This window comes from Oncorhynchus gorbuscha, linkage group LG02, assembly GCF_021184085.1.
Source record: "Oncorhynchus gorbuscha isolate QuinsamMale2020 ecotype Even-year linkage group LG02, OgorEven_v1.0, whole genome shotgun sequence".
In the NCBI taxonomy this organism is placed as follows: Eukaryota; Metazoa; Chordata; class Actinopteri; order Salmoniformes; family Salmonidae; genus Oncorhynchus; species Oncorhynchus gorbuscha.
This window is the reverse complement of record NC_060174.1, coordinates 86,807,701-86,825,565: the sequence shown is the minus strand read 5'-3', so window position 1 is coordinate 86,825,565 and position 17,865 is coordinate 86,807,701. Positions and strand designations below refer to the sequence as shown.

Below are 17,865 nucleotides of genomic sequence, written 5' to 3'. Positions count from 1 at the left end.
AAGCTTGGTCGCAAATGGGTCTTCCAAATGGCCAATGGCCCCAAGCATACTTCCAAAGTTGTGGCTTAAGGACAACTAATTCAAGGTATTGGAGTGGCCATCACAAAGCCCTGACCTCAATCCAACAGAACATTTGTGGGCAGAATTTAAAAAGTGCGAGCAAGGAGGCCTACAAACCTGAATCAGTTACACCAGCTCTGTCGGGAGGAATGGGCCAAAATTCACCCAACTTATTGTGGGAAGCTGGTGGAAGGCTACCCGAAACGTTTGACACAAGTTAAACCATTTAAAGGCAATGCTTCCAAATACTAATTGAGTGTATGTAAACTTCTGACCCACTGGGAATGTGATGAAAGAAATAAAAGATGAAATAAATCATTCTTTCTATTATTCTTACATTTCACATTCTTAAAATAAAGTGGTGATCCTAACTGACCTAAAACAGGGAATTTATACTAGGATTAAATGTCAGCAATTGTGAAAAACTGAGTTTAAATGTATTTGGCTAGGGTGTATGTAAACTTGCGATTTCAACTGTATGTCTGGTTTGAATAATAGCAGTACATCCAATCTGATATAATTAAAGCTGGGTTGTTTTTCACTGGATGTTCTGTACTAGATTCCGGGTTCATTGTCCAATGAAGGAGATCCCCTTTTCAGATTAAAATGCACCCCTTGTTGAGACTAGAATGATATAATGACCAACTCTCTTAATTCCACCAGATTTGACCCGCCTCTCTTAATAATCCCAGCCATTTGGATTCATCCCCTTCTCCAATCCCTCCTTGCACCTATCCACCATCCATCCTTTAATCAGTTTTTTGGCACTGCCATACATTGGCAGACTGGTGCTCTGCTTGGGGCAACCACAACCATACCACATCCGGAACCATACAGATGTCTAGTCCCTGTCCCACAGTGGAGTATTGTGTGGGGAGTCACTGTAGCAGGATTATAGCTAGGAAGGTAATATCCCCTGTCCGACCCCCTCGTAAAATCATAGACTCCCCCTCTTGCAACTACGTCCCAGCAGTGGATTGTGAATTAGGGCGTGAGGGGCACCCAGAGGGTATCTGTTACCAGGCTAGTAAAGCAGCCAGGGGCTCATACCTCATGCATATCCCCTGTGTTTTGAAACGTCCTCTCTCTCTCTCTCTTTTCTTTGCCACTTTCCCACTCTTGCTATTTTTGCTCCGCAGAGCCGAAGCTGGATTGTGAAGCGCAGCTATGAGGATTTCCGTGTCCTGGACAAGCACCTGCACCTTTGCATCTATGACCGCCGCTTCTCGCACCTGCCTGAGCTGCCTCGATTCGACAGTCTGAGGGATCGTGCCGAGGTAAGATACCCGGTATTTCTCAGTACAGCCAATGTGCCCCACCCCACCCAACACCCCTATATCCCCATTCAAATGGTCTCTCCCAGTCTCCCACTTTGAGTACCGCCTCAGAGCTCACGACTTTAAGGACTATATTATCTTTCCCCTTCAAGATAATGGTGTTCAGACAGAAGCAAGAGGTGACTTGAGAACAGTTTTGCGTCCATGTCCGTCCTAGAGTGAAATACCTGCACAATGTCAATGCTGTATTAGCTTGTTTTACAAACTCGTGTTCGTTGCAGGCTGATTCATGGGCTAAATTTCTTAGTGTCCATTTGTGCCGTGTTTTTTTTTCTTTTTTTTTCTGTCTAATGGCCTGGTGTTTAGAGGAAGCAGCTGTATAGTCTGTTTTATATTTTTAGAAAACCTCTCCATCCTGCTGGCCTGCGATAGGAACTCTCACTCGCTCTCTCTGTTTACAGTTGTTTTCCCAGAGAAAGCCTTCTTGAACTGTGGCACATTTTCACAGCTAAATTGATGGGCTTTGAAGTATGGAGTGGCTGTTAATGCTCACCCATATGATCATCCAGTCCTTCAATAAATGGAAAAAGGCCCTGGTACTCATACTCTCTGCCCCTAAAAAGAGACTCCCACAAAGGTAGGCTGACTAGGCTTCACAGTCACCACTTTGCTGCTGCGTCCCAAATGACACCCTATTCCCTACATAGTGCACTACTTTTGACCAGATCTGGGCCCTGCTCAAAATTAGTGCACATGTTTATAGGGCATAGGGTGCCATTTGAGACACAACTTCTCTCTCCAGCTGTCCCAAGTGTAATGTGAAACACTGGGCTGCACGTTGACTAATCTCAGGAGGTCAGATTACTACGCCCACAGTGCGTAGTAACTGTGGGCACAGGTCCTTCTGTAGTGGGATGTTCAGTGCTAAAAACTACTGGTAAAACAGGTTATTAGGGTTTTCACAAAAAAAGGCTGTGGAAATACCTCAGTCGTGATTGGAGGAACGAGATGTCGGACCTTTCAGTTTAACCCGTGTCCGTGGCTGCTGGGACAAGTAATAGCAGAGAGTTGGCGTACAGTAATTTCAGACAGCAGTCATTATTTGATTGTAGCCTTCAGGCATTTAATACACATAGGTCCTTATAGGATTAATTGGGGTAGGGGAAAATTGGCTTGAATTAAAATGTCACTAACCGTATTGTCGAGAGGCTGTTTTGCTGACCCCTCTTTGAAGCGCATATTTTGGTACCTAGCTACTGCAGGTATTTGGATAGTGTTAGCCTAGCTAGTATGCTAACCAACATATTGCTTGCGCATTCCAATACTTGATTGTCACTGTTTTGTAGGCCAGTACTTGGGGAGCTAGATTGCCTGTTCGAAATGAGCTGACATTACCTTATACAATATCTTCCATGACTCGTTAAGTCTAAACGAGCTTAGAGAAAATCTGTACAAAGTTGGTAAGAATATTCAGCGAAATCAGGAAACTCACTGCTAATCAACCAATCAGTCTCCCTATTGATTCAGTTAGCCAGCCAGCCTCCCTTCCCTTCAAGGCCTTGATGTTGTGCTTGGCTTTACTGTTGTGGTACCACATGTTCTCTAGTCTTTGTCTTTCTAGAGAGTCTTAGCCCTCTTGGTCTATGTTTTCTTGGTCATGTTGACAAGAAGGAGAGGGGCTGAAGAGAGGGTCTGGCGGAGTCCCAAATGGTACCCTATTTCCAACATGGTGCACTACTTCTGACCAGAGCCCTATGAGCCCTGGTCAAAAGTAGTGCACTATATAGGGACTAGGGTGCCATTTGGGGCACATACCCTGTCTGGCACTCAGAGGAGAAGGCTCACTTTTGGATTAGTGCTCTGAATAGGACAAATCTTGTGGGAAGCTCCAGGGTATTCATCACCAACAGTAACCAACAAATGGAGCCCCAACAAGGAAAGCATCCAGGTCATCAAAGAAAAGCTTTCCTTTCCTTATCCTTTATAGCCTTTAAGCCCAAACCAGACCTGGCCATGCAAGGCCCTCCTCTGCTGCTCTGTACAGAAAGCCTTCTATACCAGATGCTTACTTACCTTCCAAATCAAGTGCTTAGTATTGCAGCACTGTTGCTACTGTTTTCATAACTTGAATATCAGGGCTTTATTTTCAGCAGTTGTTATTTTTCTTTTTTCAGTCAGCGGCCTGCTTTGTCATTGAGTCTAAATATGGCGTCAGTTTCAATGTACTCTCCCTCCCTGTGACATTTGACAAATGAGGATTGACTAGAGACTAATTTGATTTAACCAGAGATCCTTGACAGCTTCATCTTTATTGAACTCCCTCAAGGTGACATATGTCCTTCATTTAAATATTTGGACAGATCTGATAGCTCATTAGCCATTGTTTTGTCTGGTTGTGCCACAGTGAAGTCTCTAATGAAAAACATTTTTTTTAAACCTCTGACATGCTTTGTCATTTTACACGTCTTGCTATCTTTCACATATAAAATTGCCTTTTTTTCACCGTTTCCTCGTGGCCAGATTTGTCCTGGCTGTGGGTAAAGTTGGGGCTGATCTGGTTATAAATGTTTACACATCTTGTGGAAAGAAAATAAACGCTCCGAGGCTATGGTCCTTTTAAAACCAGGGCAAAGCTGTCTGTGTCATGTACATGTGTCGTCAGCTTGCGCCCATTAGGCCCCTTCCTCTGGGCTATAACACTCGGCCTCTGTGTATGTGTGTTGGTGGACTCTGTTCTGATTGGGTACGCACAGTTCCAGCTCATGTACTGGAATCAATGTGGCAGGCAGCGGGCTGGAACCTCCCGGAGAGGGTCAGGAAAGGATTTGGCTCCATGCCCACCACCTCAATGGTCTGCTCTGCTCTTTTTGTCTCTGACTCACTCTGCACTTCTCTGCTCTTCTCTCCTCTAACCTCTTCTCTTCTTCTCCAACCTCTCTTCTCCTCCCCTAATCTCTCCTCTTTTCTCCTATCATTTAACGTGTCACTTCTCCTTTTCTCTCCTCGCCCCTTCTCTAATCTCACCTACTCCTCTCTTCTCTTTGGGGCTCAGCTCTCTAACCTCTCCTCTCCTTCTGCTCTAACCTTTCTCCTCTCCCCTTCTCTAACCTCTCCCTCTTCCCCGCTCCTCTCCCCTTCTCTAACCTCTCCCTCTTCCCCGCTCCTCTCCCCTTCTCTAACCTCTCCCTCTTCCCCGCTCCTCTCCCCTTCTCCAACCTCTTCTCTTCTTCTCCAACCTCTCTTCTCCTCCCCTAATCTCTCCTCTTTTCTCCTATCATTTAACGTGTCACTTCTCCTTTTCTCTCCTCGCCCCTTCTCTAATCTCACCTACTCCTCTCTTCTCTTTGGGGCTCAGCTCTCTAACCTCTCCTCTCCTTCTGCTCTAACCTTTCTCCTCTCCCCTTCTCTAACCTCTTCCCCGCTCCTCTCCCCTTCTCTAACCTCTCCCTCTTCCCCTCTCCTCTCCCCTTCTCTAACCTCTCCCTCTTCCCCGCTCCTCTCCCCTTCTCTAACCTCTCCCTCTTCCCCACTCCTCTCCCCTTCTCTAACCTCTCCCTCTTCCCCGCTCCTCTCCCCTTCTCTAACTAAATCAAATCAAATCAAATATTTGTCACATACACATGGTTAGCAGATGTTAATGCGAGTGCAGCGAAATGCTTGTGCTTCTAGTTCCGACAATGCAGTGATAACCAACAAGTAATCTAACTAACAATTCCAAAACTACTGTCTTATACACAGTGTAAGGGGATAAAGAATATGTACATAAGGATATATGAATGAGTGATGCCACAGAGCAGCATACAGTAGATGGTATCGAGTACAGTATATACATATGAGATGAGTATGTAGACAAAGTAAACAAAGTGGCATAGTTAAAGTGGCTAGTGATACATGTATTACATAAGGATGCAGTCGATGATGTAGAGTACAGTATATACATATGCATATGAGATGAATAATGTAGGGTAAGTAACATTATATAAGGTAGCATTGTTTAAAGTGGCTAGTGATATATTTACATAATTTCCCATCAATTCCCATTATTAAAATGGCTGGAGTTGGGTCAGTGTCAATGACAGTGTGTTGGCAGCAGCCACTCAATGTTAGTGGTGGCTGTTTAACAGTCTGATGGCCTTGAGATAGAAGCTGTTTTTCAGTCTCTCGGTCCCAGCTTTGATGCACCTGTACTGACCTCGCCTTCTGGATGATAGCGGGGTGAACAGGCAGTGGCTCGGGTGGTTGATGTCCTTGATGATCTTTATGGCCTTCCTGTAACATCGGGTGGTGTAGGTGTCCTGGGGGGCAGGTAGTTTGCCCCCGGTGATGCGTTGTGCAGACCTCACTACCCTCTGGAGAGCCTTACGGTTGAGGGCGGAGCAGTTACCGTACCAGGCGGTGATACAGCCCGCCAGGATGCTCTCGATTGTGCATCTGTAGAAGTTTGTGAGTGCTTTTGGTGACAAGCCGAATTTCTTCAGCCTCCTGTGGTTGAAGAGGCGCTGCTGCGCCTTCTTCACGACGCTGTCAGTGTGAGTGGAACAATTCAGTTTGTCTGTGATGTGTATGCCGAGGAACTTAAAACTTGCTACCCTCTCCACTACTGTTCCATCGATGTGGATAGGGGGGTGTTCCCTCTGCTGTTTCCTGAAGTCCACAATCATCTCCTTAGTTTTGTTGACGTTGAGTGTGAGGTTATTTTCCTGACACCACACTCCGAGGGCCCTCACCTCCTCCCTGTAGGCCGTCTCGTCGTTGTTGGTAATCAAGCCTACCACTGTTGTGTCGTCCGCAAACTTGATGATTGAGTTGGAGGCGTGCATGGCCACGCAGTCGTGGGTGAACAGGGAGTACAGGAGAGGGCTCAGAACGCACCCTTGTGGGGCCCCCGTGTTGAGGATCAGCGGGGAGGAGATGTTGTTGCCTACCCTCACCACCTGGGGGCAGCCCGTCAGGAAGTCCAGTACCCAGTTGCACAGGGCGGGGTCGAGACCCAGGGTCTCGAGCTTGATGACGAGCTTGGAGGGTACTATGGTGTTGAATGCTGAGCTGTAGTCGATGAACAGCATTCTCACATAGGTATTCCTCAGGTCCAGGTGGGTTAGGGCAGTGTGCAGTGTGGTTGAGATTGCATCATCTGTGGACCTATTTGGGCGGTAAGCAAATTGGAGTGGGTCTAGGGTGTCAGGTAGGGTGGAGGTGATATGGTCCTTGACTAGTCTCTCAAAGCACTTCATGATGACGGAAGTGAGTGCTACGGAGCAGTAGTCGTTTAGCTCAGTTACCTTAGCTTTCTTGGGAACAGGAACAATGGTGGCCCTCTTGAAGCATGTGGGAACAGTAGACTGGTATAGGGATTAATTGAATATATCCGTAAACACACCGGCCAGCTAGTCTGCGCATGCTCTGAGGGCGCGGCTGGGGATGCCGTCTGGGCCTGCAGCCTTGCGAGGGTTAACACATTTAAATGTCTTACTCACCTCGGCTGCAGTGAAGGAGAGACTGCATGTTTTCGTTGCAGGCCGTGTCAGTGGCACTGTATTGTCCTCAAAGCGGGCAAAAAAGTTATTTAGTCTGCCTGGGAGCAAGACATCCTGGTCCGTGACTGGGCTGGGTTTCTTCTTGTAGTCCGTGATTGACTGTAGACCCTGCCACATGCCTCTTGTGTCTGAGCCGTTGAATTGAGATTCTACTTTGTCTCTGTACTGACGCTTAGCTTGTTTAATAGCCTTGCGGAGGGAATAGCTGCACTGTTTGTATTCGGTCATGTTGCCAGACACCTTTCCCTGATTAAAAGCAATGGTTCACGCTTTCAGTTTCACGCGAATGCTGCCATCAATCCACGGTTTCTGGTTAGCGAATGTTTTATCGTTGCTATGGGAACGACATCTTCAACGCACGTTCTAATGAACTCGCACACCGAATCAGCGTATTTGTCAATATTTTTATCTGACGCAATACGAAACATGTCCCAGTCCACGTGATGGAAGCAGTCTTGGAGTGTGGAGTCCGCTTGGTCGGACCAGCGTTGGACAGACCTCAGCGTGGGAGCCTCTTGTTTTAGTTTCTGCCTGTAGGCAGGGATCAACAAAATGGAATCGTGGTCAGCTTTTCCGAAAGGGGGGCGGGGCAGGGCCTTATGCGTCGCGGAAGTTAGAGTAACAATGATCCAAGGTTTTACCACCCCTGGTTGCGCAATCGATATGCTGATAAAATTTAGGGAGTCTTGTTTTCAGATTAGCTTTGTTAAAATCCCCAGCTACAATGAATGCAGCCTCCGGATAAATGGTTTCCAGTTTGCAAAGAGTTAAATAAAGTTCGTTCAGAGCCATCGATGTGTCTGCTTGGGGGGGATATATACGGCTGTGATTATAATCGAAGAGAATTCTCTTGGAATATAATGCGGTCTACATTGTGAGGAATTCTAAATCAGGTGAACAGAAGGATTTGAGTTCCTGTATGTTTCTTTCATCACACCATGTCTCGTTAGTCATGAGGCATACGCCCCCGCCACTCTTCTTACCAGAAAGATGTTTGTTTCTGTCGGCGCGATGCGTGGAGAAACCCGTTGGCTGCACCGCATCGGATAGCGTCTTCCCAGTAAGCCATGTTTCCGTGAAGCAGAGAACGTTGCAGTCTCTGATGTCCCTCTGGAATCCTACCCTTGCTCGGATTTCATCAACCTTGTTGTCAAGAGACTGGACATTGGCAAGAAGAATGCTGGGGAGTGGTGCGCGATGTGCCCTTGTCCGGAGTCTGACCAGAAGACCGCTACGTTTCCCTCTTTTTCGGAGTCGTTTTTTTGGGTCGCTGCATGCGATCCATTCCGTTGTCCTGTTTGTAAGGCAGAACACAGGATCCGCGTCGCGGAAAACATATTCTTGGTCGTACTGATGGTGAGTTGACGCTGATCTTATATTCAGTAGTTCTTCTCGACTGTATGTAATGAAACCTAAGATGACCTGGGGTACTAATGTAAGAAATAACACGTAAAAAAAAACTAAAAACTGCATAGTTTCCTAGGAACGCGAAACGAGGCGGCCATCTCTGTCGGCGCCGCTAAGATGTCTCCCTCTTCCCCGCTCCTCTCCCCTTCTCTAACCTCTCCCTCTTCCCCGCTCCTCTTCCCTTCTCTAACCTCTTCATCTTCTCCTCTCCTCTCCAAACGGCCTCCAGTGGAGCGTTTGATTTCCTCTGCTAGGCGCTCACCACTCAGTCTTTCCTTTTGTTCTCACTTTCTCTCATGCATTACTCAAGAAGTTGCCAATGAAAAACTAGAAACAACCGTCCTTTTAATATCATTAGGATTGGCTACATTATGAGCTCAGTCAAACATGTCTTTTTGGCCTATGCTCAAGTCAGACACACACACCAGGGCTCCAGACTGCGATAATTTAGTTGTATTTTGTGGCCCTTTTACTTGGCTGTTGCAAGTCATGTTTAATTGGTCGCTTCGGTGTGAGCTGCACATTCTACATGGTCACTTCACTCCAAATGTCCTATTTTTTTAGGAGGCTCTAACCATGATTTGGTCAAACAGTAAAGTGCGTTTTCTTCATGATCATGGCTCTAGTGTGGCCATTTTGATCGCATGTGCTCCTAAATATTTAGCTGTGCAAAAAAATTTTTGCCCAGATAATAATTGTTGTAAAGGTTATGCTTTGCTGTGTCGCTATTTCTGAGTATCCTAGAGAAAAAAGTGAGTGCTGATCCGTGACTGTGGTGGTTACACCATTACTACAGAGAGAACTGGTTATCTCTAGCCCAAACTGTTCAAAAGTAGTGCTACATTTGTTCCCTTCTATTGTGCATTGGCTCTGCAGCTGGTTGCATCTCCATTGGCGGGCTGTATTTTATGTTCATTAACCATGTCATGAGCCGTTCTTAAACTACTTGTGGGCCATTAGCACCTTGTTAAGTCATGTTACCTCATTAGCTAGCAAGTTAACAACCTTGTAACTTCACCAGTATATCCTTTCTAGCGCAGGCGTTTTGCTAGCGGAACCCCTCGACAACATTCGGCTGAAAAGGCAGCGTGTGAAATTCAAAAATATTTTTTAGAAATATGTAACTTTCACACATTAACAAGTCCAATACAGCAAATAAAAGATCAACTTATTGTTAATCTACCCATCGTGTCCGAATTTTAAAAAACAACAACATATGATTATGTTAGATCACCACCAAGTCAAAAAAACACAGCCATTTTTTCAGCCAAAGATAGGAGTCACAAAAAGCTGAAATATAGATAAAAATGAATCACTAACCTTTAATGATCTTCATCAGATGACACTCATAGGACATCATGTTACACAATACATGTATGTTTTGTTCGATAATGTGCATATTTATATCCAAATATCTCAGTTTACATTGGCGCGTTACGTGCAGTAATGACTTGATTCCAAAACATCTGGCAATTTTGCAGAAATACTCATAATAAGCATTGATGAAAGATACAAGTGTTATTCACAAAATTAAAGATAGACTTCTCCTTAATGCAACCGCTGTGTCAGATTTTTTTTTTTTAAACTTTACGGATAAAGCATAATCTGAGAACGGCGCTCGGAGCCCAATCCAGCCAGAGAAATATCCGCCATTTTGGAGTCAACAGAAGTTAGAAATAGCACTATAAATATGAATTTACCTTTGATGATCTTCATCAGAAGGCACTCCCAGGAATCCCAGTTCAACAATAAATGACTGATTTGTTCCATAAAGTCCATCATTTATATCCAAATAGCCACTTGTTAGCGTGTTCAGCCCAGTAATTCATCTTCAAGAGGCGTGAGCACTTCGTCCAGACAAAAACTCGAAAAGTTCCGTTACATGTCGTAGAAACAAGTCAAACGATGTATGGAATCAATCTTTAGGATGTTTTTAACACAAAACATCAATAATGTTCCAACTAGAGAATTCCTATGTCTAACGAAAAGCACTGGAACGAGAGCTAACTCTGTCGGGAGCGTGCGTCACGAGCCTGAGACACTCTGCCAGACCACTGACTTAAACAGGTCTCATGAGCCCCTCCTTTATAGTAGAATCCTCATTCAAGTTTCTAAAGACAACTTGACTCCATAAACACTGTGTATTAGGTAGGCCAAGCTTTGAAAAACTACAAACCTCAGATGTCCCACTTCCTGGTTGGATTTTTCTCAGGTTTTTGCTGCCATATGAGTTTTGTTATACTCACAGACATCATTCAAACAGTTTTAGAAACTCCAGAGTGTTTTCTATCCAATACTACTAATAATATGCATATATTAGCATCTGGGGCAGAGTAGGAGGCAGTTCACTCTGGGCACGCTATTCATCCAAAAGTGAAAATGCTCCCAAACATTTGGGGGCACAGAGAAGAATGGAAAAGGAATAGCTTCTTCAGGAGTTCAATGATCATACAGTAGTTCACCAACTACTTTGCAGACAGATTTCAGTGTGTCAAATTGGAGGGGATGTTGTCCGGTCCTCTGGCAGTCTCTATGGGGGTGCCACAGGGTACAATTCTCGGGCAGACTCTTTTCTCTGTATATATCAATGATGTTGCTCTTGCTGCGGGTGATTCCCTGATCCACCTCTACGTAGACGACACCATTCTGTATACTTCCGGTCCTTCCTTGGACACTGTGCTATCTAACCTCCAAACAAGCTTCAGCGTCATACAACACTCCTTCCGTGGCCTCCAACTGCTCTTAAACGCTAGTAAAACCAAAAGCATGCTTTTCAACCGTTCGCTGCCTGCACCCGCACGCCCGACTAGCATCACCACCCTGGATGGTTCCGACCTAGAATATGTGGACATCTATAAGTACCTAGGTGTCTGGCTAGACTGTGAACTCTCCTTCCAGACTCATATCAAACATCTACAATCTAAAATCAAATCTAGAGTCTGCTTTATATTCCGCAACAAAGCCTCCTTCACTCACGCCGCCAATCTTACCCTAGTAAAACTGACTATCCTACCGATCCTCGACTTCGGCGATGTCATCTACAAAATAGCTTCCAATACTCTACTCAGCATACATATTCGTCGCCAGACCCACTGGCTCCAGGTCATCTACAAGTCCATGCTAGGTAAAGCTCCACCTTATCTCAGTTCACTGGTCACGATGGCAACACCCACCCGTAGCACGTGCTCCAGCAGGTTTATCTCACTGATCATCCCTAAAGCCAACACCTCATTTGGCCGCCTTTTGTTCCAGTTCTCTGCTGCCTGTGACTGGAACGAATTGCAAAAATCGCTGAAGTTAGAGACTTTTATCTCCCTCACCAACTTCAAACATCTGCTATCTGAGCAGCTAACCGATCGCTGCAGCTGTATTTAGTCTATCGGTAAATAGCCCACCCAATTTACCTACCTCATCCCCATACTGTTTATATTTATTTACTTTTCTGCTCTTTTGCACACCAGTATCTCTACCTGTACATGACCATCTGATCATTTATCACTCCAGTGTTAATCTGCAAAATTGTAATTATTCGCCTACCTCCTCATGCCTTTTGCACACAATGTATATAGACTCTCTTTTTTTCCTTTTTTTTCTACTGTGTTATTGACTTGTTAATTGTTTACTCCATGTGTAACTCTGTGTTGTCTGTTCACACTGCTATGCTTTATCTTGGCCAGGTCACAGTTGTAAATGAGAACTTGTTCTCAACTAGCCTCCCTGGTTAAATAAAGGTGAAATAAATAAACAAATAAAAATAAATGACCAATTTGCATGTTGCCACTCAGAACGTCACTGACATTCTTAAAGAGACCGTGTACAATTTTCAATGCAATGCATCTCAATAGGAAACAGTGCTTTTTACACCATGTAGAAACCTAATATTGCTTTGTAATTTCAATGACAGCTATTTGTATCAACATTTTAGCTTTTATAATAAATGCATGCATTTACAGGGTTACATATTAGTTGACAGAGAACAACATTTGCTTCAAAAGTAGTAGGTTGTAATTCATTTAGGTTGTATCTCAATCAATTTAAAAAATCTTATTTTCTGGTGCTCCTACATTTTATGTGGTGCTCCTAACTTTTTCAAGTTGAGCGCACCAGTGCTACCAACACATTTTTTTATTCATTCAGAGCCTTAATTATGATTCCTGTATTTAAAGTCTCTGCCCTGCCCTGTGCCTGTTTCGCTGTGGCCTGCTTCTATGATGAGCGAAACTCACTCCCTCTCCCCCTGCATTCCAGGAGAAAATAAAGTATTCTGATTGTAGGCTATAAACATTTCAAAATCCAATTGAGGGAAAACACAGCTGTTGTCACTGTTGAAGAGAGAGGTTCTAAGCTTTCTGTAGACATAAATGTTCTCTCTATAGCAACTATTTTACAACCATGATATTTGTTATGGCTTTTAAATACAGAGCGTGTGAAATGCACATCAGCCATTGCGAGTGCACAGGCTACAACTGCAACGTTTTTTTGAGACATTACATTTACTGTTAGATTAATACTTGGCTACCAGCAATGCTGTGGTAGCCATGCTGGTTAAGTGTGCCTTGAATTCAAAATAAATCCCTTAGTGTCACCAGCAAAGCACCATCACACCTTCTCCTCCATGCTTCATGGTGGGAACCACACATGCAGAGATCATCCGTTCATCTGCTCTGCACGGCGGTTGGAACCAAAAATCTCAAATTTGGACTCAGACCAAAGGACAAATTTCCACCTGTCTGTCCATTGCTTGTGTTTCTTGGCCCAAGCAAGTATCTTCTTATTGGTGTCCTATAGTAGTGGTTTCTTTGAACATGAAGGCCTGATTTACGCATTCTCCTCTGAACAGTTGATGTTGACATGTGTCTGTTACTTGGATTTATTTGGGCTGCAATTTCTGAGGCTGGTAACTCTAATGAACTTATCCTCTGCAGCAAAGGTAACTCTGGGTCTTTATTTCCTGTGGTGGTCCTCATGAGAGCCCGTTTCATCATAGCGCTTGATGGTACTGTACTGTTTTAAAGTAATGATGGACTGTCATTTCTCTTTGCTTATTTGAGCTGTTCTTGCCATAATATGGACTTAGCCCTATTTGGTAAAAGACCATCTTCTGTATACCAACCCTACCTTGGCACAACACAACTGATTGGCTCAAACACATTAAGAAGGAAAGAAATTCCACAAATGAACTTTTAACAAGGCACACCTGTTAATTGAAATGCATTCCAGGTGACTTCCTCATGAATCTGGTTGAGAGAATGCCAATATTGTGCAAAGCTGTCATAAAGGCAAAGGGTGGCTAATTTGAAGAATAGAAAATATATTTTCTTGTGTTTAAAAATGTTGGTTACTACATGGTTCCACATGTGTTATTCCATAGTTTTTGATGCTTTCACTATTATTCTGCAATGTAGAAAACAGCCCAAATAAAGAATAACTCTTGAATGAGTAGGTGTGTAAAAACTTTTGACTGGTACTGTACACTACCTTTTTAGAAGCTGTAGGTCATTCAACACTGTGTGGAACTAGTATTTTATATACGTGTTTTACCCATTGTCTGTTCCTGGTTTCCTCTCTCACAGGCAGTTTCCCAGATGCTGATGGCTTACCTCTCCCGCTTCTCCGCAATCGCTGACAACAAGATCAACTGTGGGCCTGCCCTCACGTGGATGGAGGTGAGCGTCTGTCTGTCTGTCTGTCTGTCTGTCTGTCTGTCTGTCTGTCTGTCTGTCTGTCTGTCTGTCTGTCTGTCTGTCTGTCTGTCTGTCTGTCTGTCTGTCTGTCTGTCTGTCTGTCTGGAGAAGGTTGTCTGTCTGGAGAAGGTTGTCTGTCTGTCTGTCTGTCTGTCTGTCTGTCTGTCTGTCTGTCTGTCTGTCTGTCTGTCTGTCTGTCTGTCTGTCTGTCTGTCTGTCTGTCTGGAGAAGGTTGTCTGTCTGTCTGTCTGTCTGGAGAAGGTTGTCTGTCTGTCTGTCTGTCTGGAGAAGGTTGTCTGTCTGTCTGTCTGGAGAAGGTTGTCTGTCTGTCTGTCTGGAGAAGGTTGTCTGTCTGTCTGCAGAAGGTTGTCTGTCTGGAGAAGGTTGTCTGTCTGGAGAAGGTTGTCTGTCTGTCTGTCTGTCTGTCTGTCTGTCTGTCTGGAGAAGGTTGCCTGTCTGTCTGTCTGTCTGGAGAAGGTTGTCTGTCTGTCTGTCTGTCTGTCTGGAGAAGGTTGTCTGTCTGTCTGTCTGTCTGTCTGTCTGTCTGTCTGGAGAAGGTTGTCTGTCTGTCTGTCTGGAGAAGGTTGTCTGTTTGTCTGTCTGTCTGTCTGGAGAAGGTTGTCTGTCTGTCTGTCTGTCTGTCTGTCTGTCTGTCTGTCTGTCTGTCTGTCTGTCTGTCTGTCTGTCTGTCTGTCTGTCTGGAGAAGGTTGTCTGTCTGTCTGTCTGTCTGGAGAAGGTTGTTGTCTGTCTGTCTGTCTGTCTGGAGAAGGTTGTTGTCTGTCTGTCTGTCTGGAGAAGGTTGTCTGTCTGTCTGTCTGTCTGTCTGTCTGTCTGTCTGTCTGTCTGTCTGTCTGTCTGTCTGGAGAAGGTTGTCTGTCTGGAGAAGTTGTTGTCTGTCTGGAGAAGGTTGTCTGTCTGTCTGCAGAAGGTTGTCTGTCTGTCTGTCTGTCTGTCTGTCTGTCTGTCTGTCTGTCTGTCTGTTGTCTGTCTGTCTGTCTGTCTGTGTCTGTCTGTCTGTCTGTCTGTCTGTCTGTCTGTCTGTCTGTCTGTCTGTCTGGAGAAGGTTGTCTGTCTGTCTGTCTGTCTGTCTGGAGAAGGTTGTCTGTCTGTCTGTCTGTCTGTCTGGAGAAGGTTGTCTGTCTGTCTGTCTGTCTGGAGAAGGTTGTCTGTCTGTCTGTCTGTCTGTCTGTCTGTCTGTCTGTCTGTCTGTCTGTCTGTCTGTCTGTCTGTCTGTCTGTCTGTCTGTCTGTCTGTCTGTCTGGAGAAGGTTGTTTGTCTGTCTGTCTGTCTGGAGAAGGTTGTTTGTCTGCCTGTCTGTCCCTCTGTCTGTCCCTCTGTCTGTCCCTCTGTCCTGTCTATCAATCTCCCACACACACTAGACCAGAGCTCTCCAAACCTGTTCCTGGAGAGTTACTGTCCTCTGTTTACACTTCAACCCTAAATTATTAATTAGCAACTGATTCTAATAATTAGCTTGTTGATAAGCTGAATCGGGTCAGTTAAAACTGGGTTTGGAGTGTGAGCCTACAGGAGGGTAGCTCTCCAGGAACACGGTTGGAGAGCCATGCTCTACACAAATACACCACACATAACATATACTGTAGTTTCCCATTTTCTTGCATGCACACATGCTTACTGCTCCTCTCTTTCCTTATTCACTCACACATAATTAAGTGATAATGCCAGAGAAGCCGGTGTTTGGGTATATTGGCATGAGTGTTAGGCCTGAGACAAACATTATTTTGTTGGATTTATTCATACTATTTCATCCTTCCACAAGATATAGGTCCGACACAAATCTAGGGTTGCTATCCAAGCCGTCTACCCAAGTTCTGTATCTATGGACACTACCCAGTCATTTGTTCTAAATGTTCTATTTCCATACTGACTGGCAACATTCTTCTCCCTTGCTTACTAGCTCGCCAATTATGGCCAAACATTTTAGTCAGAATAACAACAAAGTAGCTGCAATTTGCATTTGTTAAAGCTGTTTTCTAGTGACATTCATTTGGATACATCCTTAACAATGAGCTAATGTGCTATTTCAGGACAATGTTGTTCAGAGGCGCTATCCAATGACACAGCTAACACAATTACTTCAAACTGAAGCTGGAAAGACTGCAAACTACAGTAGCTGCCCTTCGTTTCATTTGACCTGTTTTCTATTGACATTTCTTTGTATATATATCCATAAAAATGATGCTGATTCTTCATGATCTTTGACTGGCTGAGAAAATCTCCCTCCGTCTGTTTTATCCTGACTCCTGACATCTACACGTTCACTACTATGAGACAGCTGGAGATCGAATTTCAATACTGAAACAATGTTGCAAATGTCAGAGACAGAAAGCAAGGTTTATACAAATCTCCGCATTTGAAAACCAATTGCTAGTCTAAAAGAAATGGGATATATTGTCTAGATTATTTTTACAGTGGAGATCAAGTTTATAACTTGCTTGGCTGGGCTGATGAGACAGTGGATTGCGCTGTGAGATGGATAAGAGTAAATAGGCATTTAACCGTCATAGCTTTAGCTGGTGGTAACTTGTGGAATAAACACTGGCTGGAATGCAGTTTTAACCAGTCAGCGTCCAGGATTAGCCCCACCCTTTGTATAATAGAACAGTAACTCACCAACCCAGTGTAATGTGTGCAGTGACAGACAGTAAATATGACACTAACTTGATTGTGTGTGTGTGTTCCAGGTTGATAACAAGGGCAACCACTTACTGGTCCACGAGGAGTCCTCCATCAATGTACCCGCCATCGCCGCCGCCCATGTCATCAAACGCTACATCGCACAGGCCGCCGACGAGCTCTCCTTCGAGGTGACTGCCAAGTACAGGGAGAGCTGAACCGCATTTAAACACAACACGTGCACATACAAATGCGTGTACACACACTCACATGGACATATGTGCAGATACAAATGGGAATGTCATGGATAAATGGCTGTGCTTGGATGCAGTGATAAATAATCATACGTATTTTATGAGCACGTTGTTCTTTGCTGTATGACATGTAATCTGCATCATATTTACTATTCTACAGATGCCCCAATACATTGTTGTTCCTAGGGAGTTGTTTCTCCATTACTCTTTTCACACACTACTTTTCACACATCTGATTGAACATGCAATTCTTCTGTACAAATACTCTCTGATGCAGTTAGTGGTTCCCAAACGTTTCTTAGCAAATAATACCCACCACCTCTATATGTAGGATGATGTTTCCCCTCAGATGTATTCACAGCATGACTAGTGAGTCCCTTCTTTAGCAATGACTGATCCAGCTATCCCTCTCTTCTCCTCTCTTCCCCTTTCTCTCTCCCTACTTTCTCTCTCCCTCCCCTGACAGGTTGGGGACATTGTGTCAGTGATTGACATGCCCCCCAAAGAGGACACCACATGGTGGAGGGGCAAGCACGGCTTTCAGGTTTGTGACCCAGAAGCACATACACACACAAACAAACAATTACTGTGTTGCAGTTTAGAACCTGGGGTGTTTATAAGTTGCGCACGGATGGCTTGGCATCCACTCATCTTCTGTCTACTGATCTACTGTAGACTCCACAAGGCCAGGATTTTTATTGTGCTTTGGTGTCTATCAATTTCTCTTTTCAGTCACATTTGGTTTGGCCTTTTAGCTAATTCTACTATATTTATACATATACAAAAGACCAAATCAGCTCATTGTTCATTTGGGTTAAACATTTCTCTATGGACTATCTAATCAGTTAAAGACAGACATACTCATTGTATCTTACAAAATGGGTACACAGAGTGGTTGTTCTCGATCGTGATGTGATTATATTAGCCTAGCTACGTTTTCCAGTATTCCATTTAAAGTGATCAATAGTATTTCTTTGAGCACAATAAAGCCTGATATTGTGTTGTCTG

General features: G+C 44.3%; 1 protein-coding gene across 5 annotated transcripts in view; it reads left to right on the top strand.

The window, feature by feature from the left end:
- The window catches only part of LOC124012096 (rho GTPase-activating protein 32-like), a 243,911-nt gene that overhangs the window by 184,605 nt on the left and 41,441 nt on the right, over positions 1–17,865 (top strand). For all 5 annotated transcript variants that reach the window (XM_046325532.1, XM_046325523.1, XM_046325514.1 and 2 more), the window contains 4 exons: positions 1,200–1,337; positions 13,855–13,947; positions 16,672–16,794; positions 17,324–17,401. In XM_046325532.1, the coding sequence (XP_046181488.1) occupies positions 1,200–1,337; positions 13,855–13,947; positions 16,672–16,794; positions 17,324–17,401 (432 nt within the window). The remainder of the gene's footprint in view (positions 1–1,199; positions 1,338–13,854; positions 13,948–16,671; positions 16,795–17,323; positions 17,402–17,865) is intronic.